This window comes from Gavia stellata, chromosome 5 (genome assembly GCF_030936135.1).
Source record: "Gavia stellata isolate bGavSte3 chromosome 5, bGavSte3.hap2, whole genome shotgun sequence".
NCBI classification, from domain to species: Eukaryota; Metazoa; Chordata; class Aves; order Gaviiformes; family Gaviidae; genus Gavia; species Gavia stellata.
Window position 1 is genome coordinate 37,361,206 of NC_082598.1, and position 21,404 is coordinate 37,382,609.

Below are 21,404 nucleotides of genomic sequence, written 5' to 3' on the forward strand. Positions count from 1 at the left end.
AAAATCCATGTATCATGGACCTTGGTACTTATACCCTGAGGCTGATAAGCTTCTAAACAGTCAATATCAATTAGATCCTTTATTATTGGCATAAAAAGTATTAAACTGCTGGTGATGGGTCATAGGCAAATAAGAAAAAAAAAAATCCTACAAATGCTCAGTTTTACTTATATATGTATCTGTCTATCTACATTACCTTTCTCTTTTTCAATATGAAATCACTGGCATGAGAACAACCTGCACTATCAAATTCAGAACAAAAATCATGTTTTCATGTAAATCTTCTAAATAAGGAACACAACGTCTAGCAGAACAGCTACTTTATATGTTTAATGAGCCATCAAATGTTATTTAAATATACTTCGAAAAATTAATGCTACAAGACTGATTCTAGGTTAAACTTAACTATGAAGCATTCCCATTCACTTCCTTTTTGTCATTTTTTTGGACTTTTTTCAGCTAGCTTTTGTTTAATTTTCCAACATTTAATATTCAATCATTTGCCTCAATTCACTCTTAAATCTTGTTTATCTCTGGCTTTTACTTCCCAGACTCTCCCACACATGCCTGCACTCATCTCTGCATCTCCCTGCCTGTTTTGCTTCTCTGATTTTTTTTTCCTCCCTTTCTCTCCATCTTCCCTTCCTTATTTTACATTTAATTAAGATTTTTATTAATTTTCTTGTCTACCTCTTGGGCTTAGACACTGAAGCGAGAATGGGCACTTCTAATTTCTGAATTGGCAAAGAGGGAAGTGTGGTTTTATGGTGAAGGCAGATGTCCAAGCAATTGTGGTTAATTTCTTGGCTAAGCACATCCTTCCGGTGTAAATTGCAGCAAAGTACTTAATCTGGCTGTCTCACTGCCTTATCTGCTAAATGGGATAATAACATCCCTTGCCTTCTCACTTTCCATCTATCCGGTCTGTGTAAGGGCAGGATATGAGGGGAAGGAAAGGAAATGCTTCTTTCTCCAGACAGATTCATGCTTCCAGATTCTGCTGACAGTGCTCTTGCTTTCAGACATGAGCTTTTGGTGAAATTCTGGCTGTGCTTGCATAATCTTGTAATACAGATGGCAATTATAATAACAACAAGTTTTGGTGATAAAACTTCTTTCACTGGACAGTATGGGGCTGGAATAACATATATCAGCTAAAATACTGCCTTCAACTGAATCGTTTCTTAACAACAGCTCTGCTACCAAAATGCTTTTACAGCAAAACTTGAAGGTTTTGATTGTGCCTAAGACAGTCACACTCCAAATATATTTGAAACCTCTGGGTTTCCTTATGATAAAAATATGTGGTGGGTTGACCCTGGCTGGATGCCAGGTGCCCACCAAGGCCACTCTCTCACTCCCCTGCTCAGCTGGACGGGAGAGAAAACATAACGAAAGGCTCGTCGGTCGAGGTAAGGACAGGGAGATCACTTACCATTACTGTCACAGGCAAAACAGACTCGACTTGGGGAAATTAGTTTAATTTATTACCAATCAAAATCAGAGTAGGGTAATGAGAAATAAAACCAAATCTTAAAACACCTTCCCCCCAACCCTTCCTTCTTCCCAGGCTCAACTTCACTCCCGATTTTCTCTGCCTCCTCCACCTGAGCGATGCAGGGGGACGGGGAATGGGGGTTGCGGTCAGTTCATCACATGTTGTTTCTGCTGCTCCTTCCTCCTCAGGGGGAGGACCCCTCACACTCTTCCCTTGCTCCAGCGTGGGGTCCCTCCCATGGGAGACAGTTCTCCATGAACTTCTCCAACATGAGTCCTTCCCAAGGGCTGCAGTTCTTCACGAACTCCTCCAGTAGGGGTCCCTTCCACAGGGTGCAGTCCTTCAGGAACAGACTGCTCCAGTGTGGGTCCCCAACAGGGTCACAAGTCCTGCCGGCAAACCTGCTCCAGCGTGGGCTCCTCTCTCCACGGGTCCACAGGTCCTGCCAGGAGCCTGCTCCAGCGCGGGCTTCCCACAGGGTCACAGCTTCCTTTGGGCACCCACCTGTTCCAGTGTGGAATCCTCCATGGGCTGCAGGTGGATATCTGCTCCACTGTGGACCTCCATGGGCTGCAGGGATAGAGCCTGCCTCACCATGGTCTTCACCAGGGGCTGCAGGGGAATCTCTGCTCCTGTGCCTGGAGCACCTCCTCCCCCTCCTTCTTCACTGACCTTGGTGTCTGCAGAGCTGTTTCTCTCACATATTCTCACTCCTCTCTTCTGACTGCTGCTGGTGTTGTGCAGTTTTTTCACCCTTCTGAAACTACAGAAGCCCCTCACTACAAGAAGGACATTGAGGTGCTGGAGCATGTCCAGAGAAGGGCAACGAAGCTGGTGAGGGGTCTGGAGCACAAGCCTTATGAGGAGCGGCTGAGGGAACTGGGGTTGTTCAGTCTGGAGAAGAGGAGGCTGAGGGGAGACCTTATGGCTCTCTACAATTACCTGAAAGGGGGTTGCAGAGAGGTGGCTGTTGGTCTCTTTTGCCATGTAACTAGAGACAGAACAAGAGGAAATGGCTTCAAGTTGCGCCAGGGGAGGTTTAGACTGGATATTAGGAAAAATTTCTTTACTGAGAGAGTGGTGAGACACTGGAATAAGCTGCCCAGGCAGGTGGTGGTGACCATCACTGGAGGTGTTCAAAAAACGTGTAGATGTGACACTTCGGGACATGGTTTAATGGGCATGGTGGTGTTGGGTTGATGGTTGGACTCGATGATCTTACAGGTCTTTTCCAACCTTAATGATTCTGTGATTCTGTGAAATGTTACCCCAGAAGTGCTACCACCGCCTTGGCCAGCGGCGGGTCCGTCTGGACCTGGCTGGTCCGTCTGGTCCGTCTGGACTTGGCACTGGCTCTATTGTACATGGAGGAAACTTCTAGCAGCTTCTCACAGAAGCCACCCCTGTAGTCCCCCCCCGCTACCAAAACATTGCCATGCAAACCCAATACAAAATAGTAATTCAGGAACGACACAAAACTGAGTCTCTTGACAGTCCCTACCTACTGTCCTGCTACGTTTCAGTAATTTAGGCGTCCATCTACCCTGCTATGCTTTAACTCCTGTTTTTCTTTCCAATGAGTAGCATGAAATTTGACTGTGATTCCCTCATTAGGAGTAGAAGTATATTGCTGTGCCTTACAGAGATTCAAGAGGTAATGTGAAAATTGGGGACCTCTGCGGAGCTTGGAGCAGCCAGGTCTCAGGATGAGGCAGAACAAACTCTTCCTGTGAGCTCCCTTGTCTATGTTACCTGTCTACTCTGGGTGCACCCCTTGAGACAGAGCTCATACCAGTTTTTTTATTTGAGACCCTTGTGAGTGAGGGTCTGTCTGGCCTCAATACAAATGCCCTAAAAAGGCTCTTGGCTCTTTCATGTAGAGGACTGTCAAGACCTCTGCCAAAGGCCAGCCTACAGACCAAACATACAGGTCCAGGGACAAAACTAGCTTATCGAACAAATATGAAACAAGTCTGAACAAAAGTAAGATTGACAGAGTATTGTTTAGTTAAGGGAAGGTGACATAATTCCTAATTAATTTATTTATAAAGACTACTAGTAGTGGGTAGAACTAATACAAGATAGAAAACCAAGAGAGTACCTGAGAATGTACTTTGTAATGTTGGATACTGCATATATATAATGCAGTGAAAGTGTCATATATATGAGTACATTTACTGACAATACATTTTGTCACTGTTTTTTGTCTACATTTGTCTTCTTTGCAGCAAAATGTTACTGACATATCTGTAGATAGAAATTATGAGCTCCCTAAGTTATTCCTGTTCTTCTTTCTGTTGTTTTCTTTCTCTGCTTTCCTACATCTCCCCACTCACCCCTGAGCGACATTTCTGTAATATCTTCCCATGTAAATCAATTTCAAAAAACCTTCCTTTTTTTTTTATTTGCTGACAGGTTTCTGTACTCTTTTTTTTGAGGCATTTTCCTCTTATTAGCCCCTATTCTCCGCCTGCCCTACTCCTCCCATTTGTATATACACTTTTAATTACTATTTTATCCTAATCTATAATCTCTCACTTTCCCCTCCTTCTTGTTATATCTTTCCTTCTTCTCTGCTATTCCTTTTTTCCTGTTAACTCTTCCAAGTTACAGTTGCCCATGACATTTCTTTTACCTCCTCTGCACTTGAATGCCAAATTTTGCTTCACTTTTGAGAACTGGGCTCATGGCGATTTGTTTCACTGCCAAAACCAAATGCCATTGGTATGGTTATTTTATTTTCTCTTGGGCTTCTTTCACAAATGAATTGGCAGGTGTAATATCCCACCGTGCTATGTAATGACATGCCTATGAACCAGAACCACAAGGATGAGCTCCAGAAGCATGGCTTCCTTTACCTCTTCCTTATCCATAGCTGCCATAGCTAGGTACAAGTATGTTGTTCTTAAGCAGCAGCTACTGTGCATAATCATCCTTCCCTCTTGGCAAAAATCCATTCTTCTTGCAGACCAAGTGGTAGAGAGGAATATAAGGTGCATGACAGCATTCCCTCCTTTCTCGTCCCAAAGGAAGATATAAAATATTTTGAGATTTAAAATGGCATATTACCTCTTAGAAGTCAAGTGGTCTGAAATGACTTACCTTCATTTGATATACTGCCTAGGCCTTATTTTAAAGAACTGAGTTTGAGTCTAATAGAAAGTCAGACCTCCGATGTGGTCTTGAAATGGTCTCCCAGCAACCCAATTTAAACGCTTAATCTATGTTGTCTTTACCAAATGACTGTCATAAATCATAGTTTGCTTCCTACTTATATTTCACTCACTATGTAGGAAGAAGAAATGCCCACAAAATGGTAAAGACATACTTAGAGGAATATGCCGTACACAGGCACACATAGTTAAACCCCTTCTACCAGAAAATAAGTATTAGTACAATGTTTATTTAAAGTAAAAAAGAAAGAGAATGCTAGGACTGTACTAACTTATGGTAGAATAATTTAAAACAAGATTCAAAATCAGGTGTGTGAATTCAGTATCAGAAACAAAAACAGTGAAGGAAAGCAGAAAATGATTCTTTTATCCCGATTCATTCCAATGCATTCCAGGCTAAACCCAACAGTTTAAAGTCCACAGAAAAGAGCAATTAATAAGGAAAAACAGCCAATAAATGAAATAATAAAAGCAAGTACTTCCAGCTCTACAGTAAGCTTGTCTACAGCTATTCTGTGGTTGTTGGATGGTAATACCTACAGTAATGCATTTACATTTCCTATCACTTAATGAGAATGCAGTAGATACCACGCATACTTGCGTGCTTACCCGAAGCTTTCGGCCAAACACGTTGACTTTTCCCTGGGCTTGCTCTTTCCGGAATCGCCACTCCACCAGGTTCTGACCATTCTCCCCTGGGAGGGTCATGTTTCTCTTTGCCACTGTTGGGTTGGCAGTGCCAGCCAACACGTGTGGCTCTGTCTGATAGTGTGAGTCCAGGCCACTGGCATACAGGATTCTTAGTGAGCCATCATAACCAATCTGGTAGCTATTTCTTAACTGATCTGAAAAGGCAAAAAAGAGAAGCACAGGTTTCCTACATGGGTTAAGAGTCTGATTTTGTCCTGCGCATTTTATGCAATATGTGCATGTAACATCTTGACTTCACATAACTGACCCAATGGTAATAAACACCCAGGGTGAGATTGGTAAGAGTATCTGTATCACATGAGAGCACAAATGCCGTTGGGACCTATCTTCAAAGTCGCTTAAACACTTAGGAAAATCCCACCCTCAGAGTATATTCTTTGGACTGGCATAGAACACATTTTCTGCTGTTTCATTAGGCATTTCTGGCCTAATCCTAAGCATACTGTGACTACTGACTTTTGCAAGGATGTGGCTGCTGGGATGTCATATGCTATTTTAAAGCTAAAAACTCACTTCACGCTATTTCTGCACCTATTTCCCTTTCAATCCATTTCTTTCTCCTTTCCGACATTCCCTGTTAATGCCAAGTAGGTATTCTGACTACTTCCCATAGCTGATTACAAAAGCTTTTTGGTTAGAAAACGTATTTCATTCTACTTTCATTGCAACTCCTTCTTTCCCTGAAGAGTTCTTTCTAAGTATGTATAAAAACATTTATGTATCACCCCTTCCTCCAAACACTATGTCTCTAAAGTTTCCCTCTAATGCATCTGATCAGAGCTGCTTGTACCATAAGAAAAGAGTTTTCAGGTCAGCATCTGCTGAAAAATCTTTTGCTTACAGTACCTTGAACCATGGTATAGAAAGAATCAATTGACGATAAGTTGGAAGTGATGCTGACATCTTCCTCTCTGCTGGATGACTCAATGTCCACTGTAATGGCCCTTTCCATTTCCCCATGAAGGTTAGTGACAACTCCAGTTGGGAATGTAACGTTTGTTAGACGGCCCTCACTATCGTAGCTGAAAAAAAAAGAAAAAAAAGAGTCCAGAAATGATACATAGCAGGAACAAATTGTTTTCATTTACAAGTAAAATGAACAAAAATACCAGCTACTCATATTGTTAAGGCACGTTTGCTTTTTTGTGCATGGGATGGGCACAGCAAAGACTTCAAACGTACTTTGAAGTAGTCAAAAGACTGCTTAACATACAGGAGCCTCAATGGTGATAGCAAGAGCAAACAGATGGATCTTCAGCTCTGCATATTATTCTTTGAAGCGTGACCAGATCCTGCTGCACATCTAATTCACCATTTCAAAGGCAGCATATTTATTGGTGCTAAATTCCGTAGCATTCTGTAGTCACTCCCTATTATTGGACTAGATTTTGCTGTTATTGTAGGAATCCTCAAATTTTTTCATAAAAAGGGTATCTTAATAAGAGTGTCTCTTGGGTCCTTCCTATTCATTATTATGCAGACCACCTGCCCTCCTGTTCCTGAGTGCTTAACATGCCTTCTGTTATTAAGAGAAAGAATCTGGGGTAATCACAGAATCACTAAGGTTGGAAGATACCTGTAAGATCATCAAGTCCAACCATCAACCCAACACCACCATGCCCACTAAAGCATGTCCCACAATGCCTCATCCACACGTTCCTTGAACACCTCCAGTGATGGGGACTCCACCACCTGCCTGGGCAGCCTCTTCCAATGCTTCACCACTCTCTCAGTAAAGAAATTTTTCATAATATCCAGTCGAAACCTCCCCTGGCGCAACTTGAAGCCATTTCCTCTTGTCCTGTCACTCGTCACTTGGGAGAAGAGACCAACACCCACCTCTCTGCAACCCCCTTTCAGGTAATTGTAGAGAGTGATAAAGTCTCCCCGCAGCCTCCAGACTGAACAACCCCAGTTCCCTCAGCCGCTCCTCATAAGGCTTGTGCTCCAGACCCCTCACCAGCTTCGTTGCCCTTCTCTGGACATGCTAATTTAATCTACTTACACTGCTTGTAGCTGGAAATCAGAACAGCTAGCATATCAAAGAATCACAGAATCACAGAATCATTAAGGTTGGAAAAGACTTGTAAGATCATCAAGTCCAACCATCAACTAACACCACCATGCCCACTAAACCATGTCCCACAAGGCCTCGTCCACATGTTCCTTGAACACCTCCAGGGATGGTGACTCCACCACCTCCCTGGGCAGCTTATTCCAGTGTCTCACCACTCCCTCAGTAAAGAAATTTTTCCTAATATCCAGTCAAAACCTCCCCTGGCACAACTTGAGGCCCTTTCTTCTTGTCCTGTCGCTAGTCACTTGGGAGAAGAGACCAACACCCACCTCTCTGCAACCCCCTTTCAGGTAATTGTAGAGAGCGATAAGGTCTCCCCTCAGCCTCCTCTTGTACAGAATAAACAAACCCAGTTCTCTCAGCTGCTCCTCATAAGACTTGTGCTCCAGACCCCTCACCAGCTTCGTCACCCTTCTCTGGACACGCTCCAGCACCTCAATGTCCTTCTTGTAGTGAGGGGCCCAAAACTGAACACAGGATTCGAGGTGCGGCCTCACCAGTGCCGAGTACAGGGGCACGATCACCTCCCTACTCCTGCTGGCCACACTATTTCTGATACAGGCCAGGATGCTGTTGGCCTTCTTGGCCACCTGGGCACACTGCTGGCTCATCTTCAGCCGGCTGTCAGTCAACACCCCCAGGTCCTTTTCTGCGGGGGGAGCTTTCCAGCCAGTCATCCCCAAGCCTGTAGCATTGCATGGGGTTGTTGTGACCAAAGTGCAGGACCCGGCACTTGGCCTTGTTGAACCTCATCCAATTGGCCTGGGCCCGTCGATCCAGCCTGTCCAGATCCCTCTGCAGAGCCTTCCGACCCTCGAGCAGATCAACACTCCCACCCAACTTGGTGTCATCTGCAAACTTGCTGAGGAGCACTCAATCCCCTCATCCAGATCATCGATAAATATATTAAACAAGACCAGTCCCAAAACCGAGCCCTGGGGGACTCTGCTTGTGGAGTTATATATAACTCATTAACTGCCTGTGGGTCATAGTTTGAGAAGTGTGGCATAAGCCACGCAGGAGATGCTATTTTTTTTCCTGGCTCCACTGACACTTCTTTAAACCAAGGGCAATATATCCGTTTAATATGAATAGGCAGATACAATTTCTGTAACTGAACTAGACCTATGACATCTAAACCATGTCTTTTCCTATGCTGTGTTAGGTATACTCCAGCTATTAATGCCATTAGTACAAGACCTGAGACCCATGCTCCTATGTAGCATGCACTGTTGTCACAGTATAGAGAGGTAAAGCACTATGTGAGCTTCAGGTCATAAAACTGCCTTTAAGATAGCTCTTCCAGTACCACAGCCTGGATTAGTCAGCCTAGGTGTTCAGCTGAGGTTCCTTGTTTAGAAGTATAGCCTACCTCTACCTGCAATGAAGAGAAACAAGTATCCAAAGGGTGACTCAGCCCACCTATGACCTCTTTGCTCTCAGGAGTTTTCCATCCCTCTCCCATGACCATGTAGTGGGAAGCTGAAGGAAGCTTTAGTCTCTTAAAGTAACTAGAACACGACCCTGCAGGTCCACACAGTGTGCTAGACACTTCATGCCTACAAATATAATCAAAATTGCTCCTTCTGGGAAAGAAACGCAAAAAAACCCCAAAAAAACCAAACCCAAAGCCCCAAGCATATCACTGAGGCGACAGAAACTCATCTTCTTAAATTGAAAGAATTAATTCCAAACACTTTTAACCCACAACATACTAACTTTCTCTGAACAGTATGAGTACTACACAGCATCGCTCTAACTGAAAGGATTAGGTTAAGAAATGTTTTTTTCCAGTTTGCTTACTCTGTAGATTTGACAGCTTTTTGCATACAGTCATTTCCATCCTTTTAACACAGTTGATTTCCTTTGTTTATAACAGACTTTCACTTAGCAACAGAATAAAGAAAAGAATGTTTAAAAATCAGAAACCATACTGCAAGCTAGGGAAATCAAGTGGGGAAACTTATTTTTTGAAGTTAAGTACATTTCAAGATAATGGGGTTTCTTCCAGTGTGTTTCTAGCCCTAATTTTGGCTCTTTTTCACATACTGGACTTGGCAAGCCGAGACACTGCATTTACACGGGAGACCGAAACAAACATACCAACGTTCCTCATGCACGAATGTGACTGCTAGCCTATTCATGACCTTCAGTCTCATTCCTCAGTTCCATAAACTTATTTTCATGCACAACTTCCCTTTTCAACTCCCAGGGGAACATATATTGTCCAATTAGTGTCCTTTTCTATTTTCCACTTTATGTTTGAAAATGGTATCAAATTATTTTGTTGGGAATTACTTGCATCCTTTGATTCCAGTAGCCAAGTACTGGTCTTTATTTCAAACAATGCTTACTAAAGCCCCAGAGGCTTTTTTTTACATTTCCCTGTAAGAACTTCTCACCCTTTGAATCACAGTATTTGCCAGAAATTATCATATTTCTGAGTATACCACTTGAGTTGGAAAATGCTACACATCTGTAGTATACAGTACAGTGTGTGGCTTCACTGCAGTATACAGTGCTGAACATCGCTATTCTTGTTTTATGCATTCTTGCTACTGCACTATTATTTTTTGAATCCGTACCTAGAGTTCCTGAACTGGTCTCTTCTTTCACAAATACATGAAAGCACATAATGAGCCTGAGATAAACAGCTAATATTATTATAGTGGGGGAGAGTTCAAAGATCAGCAAAAAAATCATGCTACACATTCATGTTCTTAAAAACATGACTTCAAAGCTGAAAGAATCTTAAAAGCCATGATTGCTTGGTTCAGGCATCCTAGTGCAAGCAGAAAATGTGACTGAGATGTGAAAGGTAAGAATAGGATTTCTCATACTTTTATAGCCAGGAACAAAAAGAAAGAAGGGAAATAGGTCTTTCTACAATTTACTACGTATTCCATTTTATGATGGATTGTAACGTGTCCTTCATTTTGTTCACAGCACATTGAATACTAAACTTACTTTATACCTGGTACCTTTTTGTCCACAATGAAAGCCTTATCAATGCTCAGCATAGCAACATCACTCATAACTTTGGGCATTCTGCTGCCATTTTTCCTATTACATCCAAATATCCTTTCATTCTGCTGCCAGGGTGAATTTATTCATCCAAGATTGTCAGTTTTAGACTGAGAGATTTCTTTTATCTGCCTAGTGTTCTAAAATTGAAATTGCCCTAAAAAGAGTGAGATCTAAAGTTTAGAGGGTGAGTGCCACTATTTGGCATTTCACAGCCTCTTCCATCTTTTCATCCAAACACAAGCTCAGGCACACGTTACTGTGGAGCCCTCTGATCTTTCTCCTATGCCAGGCTCCACAGCAAAGCCACTCAACCAACCTCTTCAAGTCCTCAAGAGCAAGTCGCACACAAACTTTTCAAGAACTTAAACCTAAAACTTGCTCACTGGGCGTGACCTCATGTGCATTAATTCCATCAACACATTTCCAGTCACATTAACGTATCAATCTTTGTATTTGGTCAGTAACTACAGAAGACAGCAGCAGGGGCAGCTGCCACCACTGCTAGCTCAAGTTCCCCTTAGATCATATTCTTTTTCTTCTTTAGGATGATCTGCCACTGCCAGATAGTCTTCCCCTTCTGCAGTGAGAATTTCTCAGAGATAATGATTATCAGCTTCCCAGATTCTTGACCTTTTGCTCTTCACCTGCTGGAAGTCTCTCTTCCATTGTTCATCTCCTTTAGTTTTAATTACATTCCTTCCCATACCATTTTCTGTTCTAGTCTATGTAGGACACTTCACTCTGCAGTGATAACTTCCTGGTAAGCCTTGTCACAGATGGAAATGCCCTACTTTCTTTATTTCTGTCTTGTTTCTCATGCACACGGTATCTTAGTTTGGAGCACGCTTAGCTCAACCCCAACTTACAGAGTATTATTAATGTTTTATATTGGAAGTTACTTTAACATAAAATAGAGAGCTGTAGAAATGAAGTGTATAGTAAAGGTTGCTGCTAAAGCCAATTGCTAAGTTATGACTGATACTGTTTTTCCGCAGACCTCTGCAGCACACTCCCTTAACAAAATATATTCAGTAATTTTTTTTTTTCCCCTACTGTAAACACATCAGTTTGAACAGTAAGACATGCCAGTTCCTGCACATTTCAGATAACAAGACATACAGTGCAAATGCATATTATGTATTTTTTTAAAGACTGGTTACAGATTATACTATTAGTTGGGATACTGTAATAGAGAAATGAGGCATGAATGCATTTCATAATATAGACCTGTATAATTTTGACAGTAAAATGAAAAGTACTCATTCTCACTCAACACACATCAGGCATTTCCTCTATGCATCTCGAATTATCAAGAGTGGCTAAAAAATTTATGGAACATTACCCTATGTGTTTCAAACTATTTGTCAGAAGCCTTATATTCCAAGCTGCTGCTTCTTGGCAGGTGAGAATAGAGGGTTCAAAGCTGACTTTCAGAAGTGCAGCGTGCTGCTGTTTTAGGTGTGTACTCACCATGTTGACACACACTGAAAAAACTGTCCTAACCTGGCAATGAAATGTCTTCTTCAGCTTGGCCATTAAGTTCATATTTACATAGAGGACTGTTGTCCTTAACATTAAAGAGTGTTGGTTTGCAAATATGTTCTTTCACTCGTATTCAGCTTCCTGTAGCATAACAGCTGGAAAACTACAGTAAAGAGAAGCCACCTTAAGTCACCTTGATAAGGTATCACTGCATTGCTAAACCAGTAACAAAAGTTATCTTGCTGATCAAAAGGAAACAAACAGTGTGGCAGTGTGCCCAGGTGGCCAAGAAGGCCAACAGCATCCTGGCCTGTATCAGAAACAGTGTGGCCAGCAGGAGTAGAGAAGTGATTGTGCCCCTGTACTTGGCACTGGTGAGGCCGCACTTTGGGACATGGTTTAGTGGGCATGATGGTGTTGGGTTGATGGTTGGACTTGATGATCTTACAAGTCTTTTCCAATCTTAATGATTCTGTGGTTCTGTGAAACTCATAGTTGATATACCATCACTTTTATTATCATTTCATCATGCGTATGGAGCCCTCCTGTCCTCCACTGGTTTAAAATAGGGCATGACAACGTACCGGGAGCTCTAGTTCTGACCATCTTTAACCATTATGTGGGTTTTTGAAAGACAGGAAAAGACTCTCAACTTCAACATAATGAAATTTGTTAATTTTTTTCCCTTTACTCCATTTCTGAGTTGCTTTCCTCATTTTGATATGCATTTTTGCTTTTTATTTGTCTGAAGAGTGATTGAATGAGCCTGCTAAGAATGGAAAAAGTGAAAATAATCTACAGATGCATGGATAGACAAATGATTTCTCCTTTTTTTTTGGCATTTTCTTCTTTAGTCTCATTGAAATACACACTTCAGTGGATTTGTAACTACTCATTTGCAACCTGCCTTTTAAAAAATACTGTTAATTGAAATACAGTATGCACATATTCCTTTATTTCCACACAATGTATTCGACATCTTAAAAGGGTTAGTGTCTTGCTTGTGACTTCACAGTACAAATGTATCAGGAATCTCAAAATACTAAACTATAACTTACTTTTGAGATATAACAGATTTTTTTTAAAAAAGTGGAACCATAAACAATAAGATAGCTGTATGTCTTGCTAAAATTGTTTTGTTTTGCTTAACAAGAAGGAAGCAAACGTGTCATAAATGACAATTTGATGTATGTTAGTAGGCTTGTAGATTATAACAAGTGGCTTGATTTTTTTTTAAACTTGACTATTGTCTAAGAAGGTAGCATTTTTCCTTTGTTCTTATCTGGATTATTGTTTAGCATGAGAATAAAATTCAGTATTATTTCAAGTCTTTCAGAATTTTAAATATATGGAACCCCCCCCGCCTTCCCTCCTTTTCCCTTTCCTTCCTGCTCTACTCCTTTTCCTTTCCCCCCTCCCTCTCCTTTTCCCTTTCCCTTTTCCTTTTTCTTTCTGCTGTGCCTAGCTCAGATAAAATAGTGGATGAATAGGAATTACAGAAAATAGGTCCAGGAATGATTCTAGGAAGGACCTAAAGTAAACTGTAGCCCAAAGACCAATTCTGGACAGGAATTTATCTATCTACTTGTTTTTTTTAATGGAATTTGGGCAGAAAATGCAAACTCACAAAAACACGGAGGCTGGAAGGGCATTAGAAGTATTAGTAACCACTGAATTTCTCTGTCCTGCTCAACGAAGTGTCAGACAACTCGACCTTAAATTTGAGCAGCTGGTTCACTTTTCCTTTCCTGTCCCTTTATGTGATGGCTGCCTTCCATGGGGAAAGGGTCTTTATCCCGTTTTCATCTGGGAAAGTCTTATGCAACTGTTTGCACAACTGGTTAAATAATTCAGGTAATGGTCTTTTATCTTAGCAACGTGGTCAGGATGAATTTTTCAGCCCAGGTTTAATGAAGAAATTTCCTCAGCTTGAAAGTGATTGACAATTTCTCTTTTCACCTTCTCCTGTTACAACTGCAGCTTTTGAGGCTTTTTTTTTGTGTGTGTCTATTTTGTCATAACGTTAAAAGGATAGTTTTCAGTCTTTTTTTGTAAACTGGCATTCAGCACACTAGAGATGTGAACACTTCACCTAAATAGGCCATTCTTGACAGCCATAACTCATCTGCAAAACAACAGGCACACTCTAAACGAAAATCACTGCGGGAAATGTGTCTATTGGAAAGGGAGCTCAAAGAAATGAATCAACACTTTCCCTTGTGATAGCTCACTCAGTTCTGTACGGAGAACTTTTTGATGCTCATTTTCCACTTCATCGCACAACCAGGCAAACAAGCGCAAGTTCAGTGCTTGTGCTGCAGTAAGACTGACCACCTTCATGGTGTAATCCAAAACAACGTCCAGAGACAGGTATTTGGGGGGAGCCGTGCTTTGCAGTGAAAGAAGCAATACATGAATTTATCATGCCGGGGCCGCTTCTTTATTTTTTGCCAGAAAATTGCCAAAGTTTTCACTCATTGCTGTCTGTATTGTGTTGCAATCCTCCCACACTGTGCTGTTTGCTGCAATAAGCACCCACCATGTATATTCTTGTCAGGATTCACAAAACCACTAATTCTTTCATAACTTGCATTTCTGACACACACCTTACACGCACAAAAACCTGCACAAATAAATAGTGGTAACGATGATAGTGCTTTCTGAAAAGCAGGAAGAACAACTCTGGTGTATGCACAAGGGGAAGGGGTGCCCCAGGAGAAGCAGGATGGAGGTGGTGTGGCTTAAGTGAGAGGTGTTACCTGGGGATGAAGCAGCTTCGCAGGGCTGGGGGTGCTCCTCAGCAGCGCATACCCTTTTGAACTGAGTGCAGCAAATTCAAGACCGATTGAAGGGGGCTTGTCCTTACAAAGATGAGACTAAATTACAGTAGCCAGGCTTTTATCTACAAGACCACAACACTCATCCCCTGCTTTTCAACTTCCCTCTAATGGGAATTCACTGCCCCCGAGCCCCGTGGGGTCCGCAGGGGCTGGACTCTGGTTTTTGCCACGGTGTGCAGAGCCAGCTCCTGCCCCGCAGCAGCTTCCTGCGCGGTGTCTTTAATCTCAGGGCTCCCTGAGGCTGCTGACTTGTTTCTGTGTCATTCCACCCCCCTTCTTAGCTCATCTGTTACTGTACAAATAAACTGTGTGCCTTGTTGATATAAATACCAGAGTATGGCCTTTCAAATAAAAGAAATGTTGGGGTATATATACTTTGTATGACAGATTGTCCCTTGCTGTAAGGTCTGCTTACGCTATCAGAGCTGAATGCATAGGCCTTTAGTGAAAAACGGACACAAGGCTGGTCTGTTTGGCCAGATACATTGTTCACAGAATAAGCTGTAATATCGCTTTTTCCCCCTTAATTCTTCTTCCCTTTTTTTTTTTTTTTTTTCATTTTGAAAGGTAAAAACTCTATGAGGGTGTTTTTACAGAGTAATAAAAAGTGGACATAATGAACTTACTAAATTGCATTATGTTTCAAAAGCAAATTTAGCAAAAGGCAAGCAAAATTATATGGGTGTATTTTTTTTCCTTTTAGGACAGTAGAATACCAAGACGGTAAACATATATTGCTAGATTTAGATTCTATGGTTAATTTAGAATAACATCCTTATTCCTTCAGAGCATGAGTCACACCTAACCAATGCATTCTTCAGAAGTGACAGACTCTCCTCTCTTTGGAGGGAATTAGGTAGGACTTTCAACTGCATGTGCCTTGTAGGCTCTCTAAAGAGCTGATCAGTCTGGCCTCACTGGGGACATCAAGGAAGAGCAAATCTCTTGATGAGGCTTGAAAATGGGGACTGTATATTTGAATACAGCATGACTGAAAATAGAGACCTGCCTGTTCACGTGCAGTCCGAAGCTTCCTTTCCACCCTCACCACACCAGGTGCCCCATGAAGTGAGTGTAAAGGAGAGTGAGGTAGCTTGACTACAGCCTCCCTGACTCCTCTCAGAAATTGTAAGTTGCATGAAACATGGTTACATATTTGTGCAGTATTGATGTATCTTAGGGAAGGTTTAAAAAACCATGTCATTCTTCAGCTTGTGGCCATGCACAGATCGAACATATCAGCTTGATATTTTTCCCTACAATTCTCTTTGGATAGGGGGAATACTTGGCTTGTTTGAATAGAGGGAAGTGTTTTAATCACCTTCTGGCCAGGCTTGCCTCCACGGGTCTGCATGAAATAGTGAGAGAGGGTTATGCCTACTAGAGTTTCAATTTGTGCCACGTTGAGAGAAGCACCAAGTCTTGACTACCAGAGAACCAGCTAGTCCCTGAAATGTGCTTTAAGAAAGAAATACACGTATTGCATGCTGGATTGAGACAGGCAATGTGGATAAAGACGCACTTATGCAAGAACTGGGTATCTCAAAAATGTTCCCCAAAAGACAGTTCAGGGACGGTTAAGATGAAGAGAATATGTCTTTTGCTGCTTGAGTAAATATAATATGGAAAGATTAAAGACATTGCACTTCTAAGTCATGGTTTGCAATCAAGGGCTCATGTGATGCCAGAAAAGTCAATACAAGAATATGAAAACTGGCTGAACAAAACTGTTTTAATGAGTATGGTTAATTACTTTATAGCCACTACAATTTAGATTGATGAAGCAAGAAGCAGCAGCAGTAAAAGCAGAAGGTATAGAAGGTTGTTGATGGTAAAAGGATAAAAATATCTAAAAAGCATTATGATACCAAGGACATTCAGAGAATGCTGTTTAGAGATGATAAAAAGTCCAGATTACAATTTTGTACAAAGTTTTGGTATTTGTAAGAAAACAGGATCACATTAGAAAGAAAGCCCCAAAATTGCAAGAAAAAAGAAGACTAGGCATTTTTATATATTCATATTACTGAAACATAAATGTGATAGAAAAACGAACACAAATAGAACACAAATGTTATAGGAAAATAAAACCCCACAAATGTTACAGGAAATGGTATAGAAATATTAATTATGAAAACTGAATTGTGAACATCTTAATATACAGTAAAAGTGCAAGTGAATTGACACTACTATTGTGGGATAATTTTTTATCTGATCAAAATTAAATACTTGCTTTTATCTAAATGAAACCTTTCAGTAGAAGTTCCCTAGACTTTTTACAAGCCAAATCTCAGTATTTCCAAGTCAGACTCCACAAGCAATGCATTAAGATGAAGCAAGAAGAAAACTGCAAAATATCATCTGTTCCCCGCTGCCAAATGCCAACAGTTACAGATGATGTGCCTGCTACGTGGGGAAACTAAACAAGTCCAAGCCAGAGGCAGCATCTTACTCTGCATCACACAGCTTTAAGGAAGCCATAGCACTGAATGCATTGTTAATAAAGGTGTAATATGCAAAGGGTGATACTCTGCAGAACACAGTGAAAATAGATTTTTACCTGAGATTCTCTCTAGTCTATAAAATTATTGTAAGGATTTCACATTCTGTGCCATTTCACCACCTTTCCAGAATGGCTGGAAAGCTCATTAATTTAACTGTGGAAGCAAAGTAAACTTCTAAGGGCTCTGCTTGCTAATGTCACTCTCTTTGATTTCTGTTGCATTCCCTTGGAGACAAGAATTGAGTGGGATAGGGAAGAGAGGAAGGAGAAGACAAATGAGCTTAGGGCATGAAGTGCCCGGGGAAACATTGGATGGACTGTCAAGAGATACAAGAGGGGATTGAGAAGAAATGCACTGCTGGGAAACGAAAAGGCAGGGAAGCCAAACACGCCTTAGAGAAATGATGGGAGACATGCGAAGGAGCAAGATACAAGGTAAGAAAGTGAGGAAACATAGTAGGAGGGCAAGGTCTGGAGAGCAAAAAAGAGACATGGAAGAAAAGGCAGTGAATTTGCAGGGAGGAGGAGGCGGCATCTCAGTCTGGATCAGATCTCTGCCTGCTGATATTGCTCCTAAAAGGAGAGGAAGGCAAGAGGAGAGAAGGCAGGAAAGAGATAAGAAACAGCGGAATTCATTCACGGCTAAGGGAGGAAAGTTATCAGAGTTTAACCAAAGGGGTTAGAGGAGGCCAAAGGAAAGCACATGCAGCTCTGCACCTTCCAGGGGAGTTGTGAGATGGAGGAACAGTTGCTTCTTTACAGAGGGGCCTGCAGAAGCACCTGGGCTGGACCGCAGCGGGACGGATCCCGGACGCCTGACACTGGACTGACTAGGATTTGTCCTAAACCACCTCTAAGGACTGTGTGGCTGTCAGAGATCACCTGAGTGCCAAGCACACCAGTGCGCACACAGACTGCAACCTTAGCAGTGCAGCCCAACCTCGGCAGGTGCTGCCCAGACAATTAAGGCTGTCTTCTTGCCCTGGAGGGATCGTCCCTCGCAGAGCAGCCTCTACCAGTTCCTCCAGCAACCTGAGGAGCACAAAGCAGCCGGAGGCTGGCAGGGCAGCAGGCCAACGATTCAACCAAAGGACTTCCCCATAATGTCCTGGCTGAAGTTACACAAATTAGTCATGGAGCAAGCTGAATGAGAGCGGTGAGGTCGTGACAGCCCCTCAAGCATGTCACAGAATCACAGGGGTTGGAAGGGACCTCTGGAGATCATCTAGTCCAAGCCCCCACCACCAGAGCAGGTTCACCTAGAGCAGATTGCACAGGAATGCATCCAGGCGAGTTTTGAGTATCTCCAGAGAAGGAGACTCCACAACCTCTCTGAGCAGCTTGTTCCAGTGCTCTGCCACCCTCAAAGTAAAGAAGTTCCTCCTCATGTTTAGATGGAACTTTCTATAACCAAGTTTGTGCCTTTTACCTCTCGTCCTGTCACTGGGCACCACTGAAAACTGGCCCCATCCTCCTGGCACCCACCCCTTAAGGATTTATAAGCATTAATAAAATCCCCCCTCAGCCTTCTCTTCTCCAAACTAAAAAGACCCAAGTCCCTCAGCCCTTCCTCATAAGAAAGATGTTCCAGCCCCCTAATCATCTTTGTAGCCCTTTGCTGTACCTTCCCAGCAGCTCCCTGTCCTTGAACCAGGGAGCCCAGAACTGGACACCGTACTCCAGGTGCAGCCTCACCAGGGCAGAGTAGAGGGGGAGGATAACCTCCCTTGACCTGCTAGCCACACTCTTCTTGATGCACCCCAGGATGCCATTGGCCTTCTTGGCCCCAAGGGCACATTGCTGGCTCATGGCCATCCTGTTGTCCACCAGGACCCCCAGGTCCCTTTCCACGGAGCTGCTCTCCAGCAGGTCAGTCCCTAACCTGTACTGATGCCTGGGGTTATTCCGCCCCAGGTGCAGTACCCTACACTTGCCTTTGTTGAATTTCATAAGGTTCCTCTCTGCCCAGCTCTCCAGCCTGTCCAGGTCACGCTGAATGGCAGAACAGCCTTCCGGTGTGTCCGCCACTCCTCCCAGTTTAGTGTCAACAGCAAACTTGCTGAGGACACACTCTATCCTTTCATCCAGGTCATTGATGAATATATTGAACAGGACTGGACCCAGTCCTGACCCCTGGGGAACACCGCTTGTTACAGACCTCCAACTAGACTCTGTGCCACTAATCACAACCCTCTGAGCTCTATCTATCAGCCACTTTTCAATCCACACCACTGTTCATTCATCCAACCCACACTTCCGAAGCTTGCCTATGAGGATGATGTAGGAGATGGTGTCGAAGGCCTTGCGGAAGTCAAGGTAGACAACATCCACTGCCCTCCCCTCATCTATCCATCCAGTCATGCCATCGTAGAAGGCTATCAGATTGGTCAGACATGGCTTCCGCTTGGTGAATCCACGTTGACTACTTCTGATAACCTTCTTTTCCTCCAGATGCTTTGAGATGACGCCCAGAACGAGTTGTTCCATCATCTTTCCAGGGATGGAGGTGAGGCTGACTGGCCTGTAGTTTCCTGGGTCTTCCTTCTTTCCCTTTTTGAAGACTGGAGTGACATTGGCTTTCCTCCAGTCCTCAGGCACTTTGCCTGTTCTCCAGGACCTTTCAAAGATGATGGAGAGTGGTCCAGCAATGACTTCTGACAGCTCCCTCAGCACTCGCGGGTGCATTCCATCAGGACCCATGGACTTGTGGATGTCCAGTTTACTTAATTGGTCTCTAACTTGATCCTTCTCAACCAAGGGAAAGTCTTCCTTCCTCCAGACTTTCTGTGTTACCTCCAAAGTCTGGGACTCCTGAGGGCTGGCCGGAGCAGTAAAGACTGAAGCAAAGAAGGCATTCAGTAACTCTGCCTTCTCTGCATCATCTGTCACCATGGCACCTGTCTCATTCAACAGCGGGCCCACATTTTCTCTAGTTTTCCTTTTGCCTCCGAAGTACTTGAAGAAACCCTTCCTGTTGACCTTGACATCCCTTGCCAGGTTTAATTCCAAGGATGCCTTGGCTTTCCTTGTTTCATCCCTGCATACTCTCACAGCATTCTTGTAATCTTCCCAAGTGGTCAGTCCCTTCTTCCACATACTGTAAACTTCCTTCTTCCACTTGAGCTTTTTCAGAAGCTCCTTGCTCAGCCATGCAGGTCTCCCACTTCCCTTGCCTGAGTCCTTGCTCCTAGGGATGCACCGATCCTGAGCTTGGAGGAAGTGGGACTTGAATATCACCCAGCTCTCTTGAGGCCCCCTACCCTCTAGAGCCCTAACCCATGGGATTTCTCCAAGCAGTTCCTTGAGGAGATCAAAGTTAGCCCTCCTGAAGTCCAAGGTTGCAATCCTACTTCTTGTTTTGTGCATACTGCACATGATTCTAAACTCTATCTTCTCATGATCACTACAGCCAAGGCTGCCCCCAACCTTAATGTCCTCCACCAGGCCCTCTTTGTTTGTCAGTACTAGGTCCAGTAGTACATCTCTCCTTGTTGGCTCCTCTGCCACCTGAGTCAAAAAGTTATCATCAATACACTGGAGGAACCTCCTGGACCGTACATGCCTGGCTGTGTAGCCTTCCCAGCAGATAGCAGGGTGATTGAAGTCCGTCACAAGAACCAGGGCTTGTGATTGTGAGGCGACTCTCAGCTGTCTGTAGAAGGCCTCATCAGCTTCCCCATCCTCATCAGGTGGCCTGTAATAAACACCCACAACAGTGTGCTCAGCTTCCAGGGGCTCCCAGGGAGTGACTCAGGATAGTGACATGATTCAGAAGAAGTGGGGCTGAACAAGACGCTTGGGACCTTCTCAGAGTGCTGCCTTAAGCTTCTGGTCAGATTAAGCATTATGAGCAATAGCAGCTTTTTCTCTGCAAGAATTTGCCCTCTTGAGCATTGTCAAACTTCCAATTAATAGTGAGCTTTTTACCCATTTGCAGCTGAATTTAAAGCCTGGCTGGTAACTGCTGGCATGCCAGGGCTTTGATGGAGACCTGGGGTTGCAGGCTGGGGGCGGGTCTGACCTCCTACACGATAGAGTGATTGCACAGGGGCACTTCAAGGCTTTTTAGGAGTTCACTTCTGATACTTCAAAA

General features: G+C 43.1%; 1 protein-coding gene across 6 annotated transcripts in view; it reads right to left on the bottom strand.

Annotated features, from left to right (window-relative positions):
• The window catches only part of TENM3 (teneurin transmembrane protein 3), a 321,566-nt gene that overhangs the window by 11,520 nt on the left and 288,642 nt on the right, over nucleotides 1-21,404 (bottom strand). For all 6 annotated transcript variants that reach the window (XM_059817992.1, XM_059817991.1, XM_059817990.1 and 3 more), the window contains 2 exons: nucleotides 6,229-6,404; nucleotides 5,281-5,516 (listed from right to left, as the gene is read on the bottom strand). In XM_059817992.1, the coding sequence (XP_059673975.1) occupies nucleotides 5,281-5,516; nucleotides 6,229-6,404 (412 nt within the window). The remainder of the gene's footprint in view (nucleotides 1-5,280; nucleotides 5,517-6,228; nucleotides 6,405-21,404) is intronic.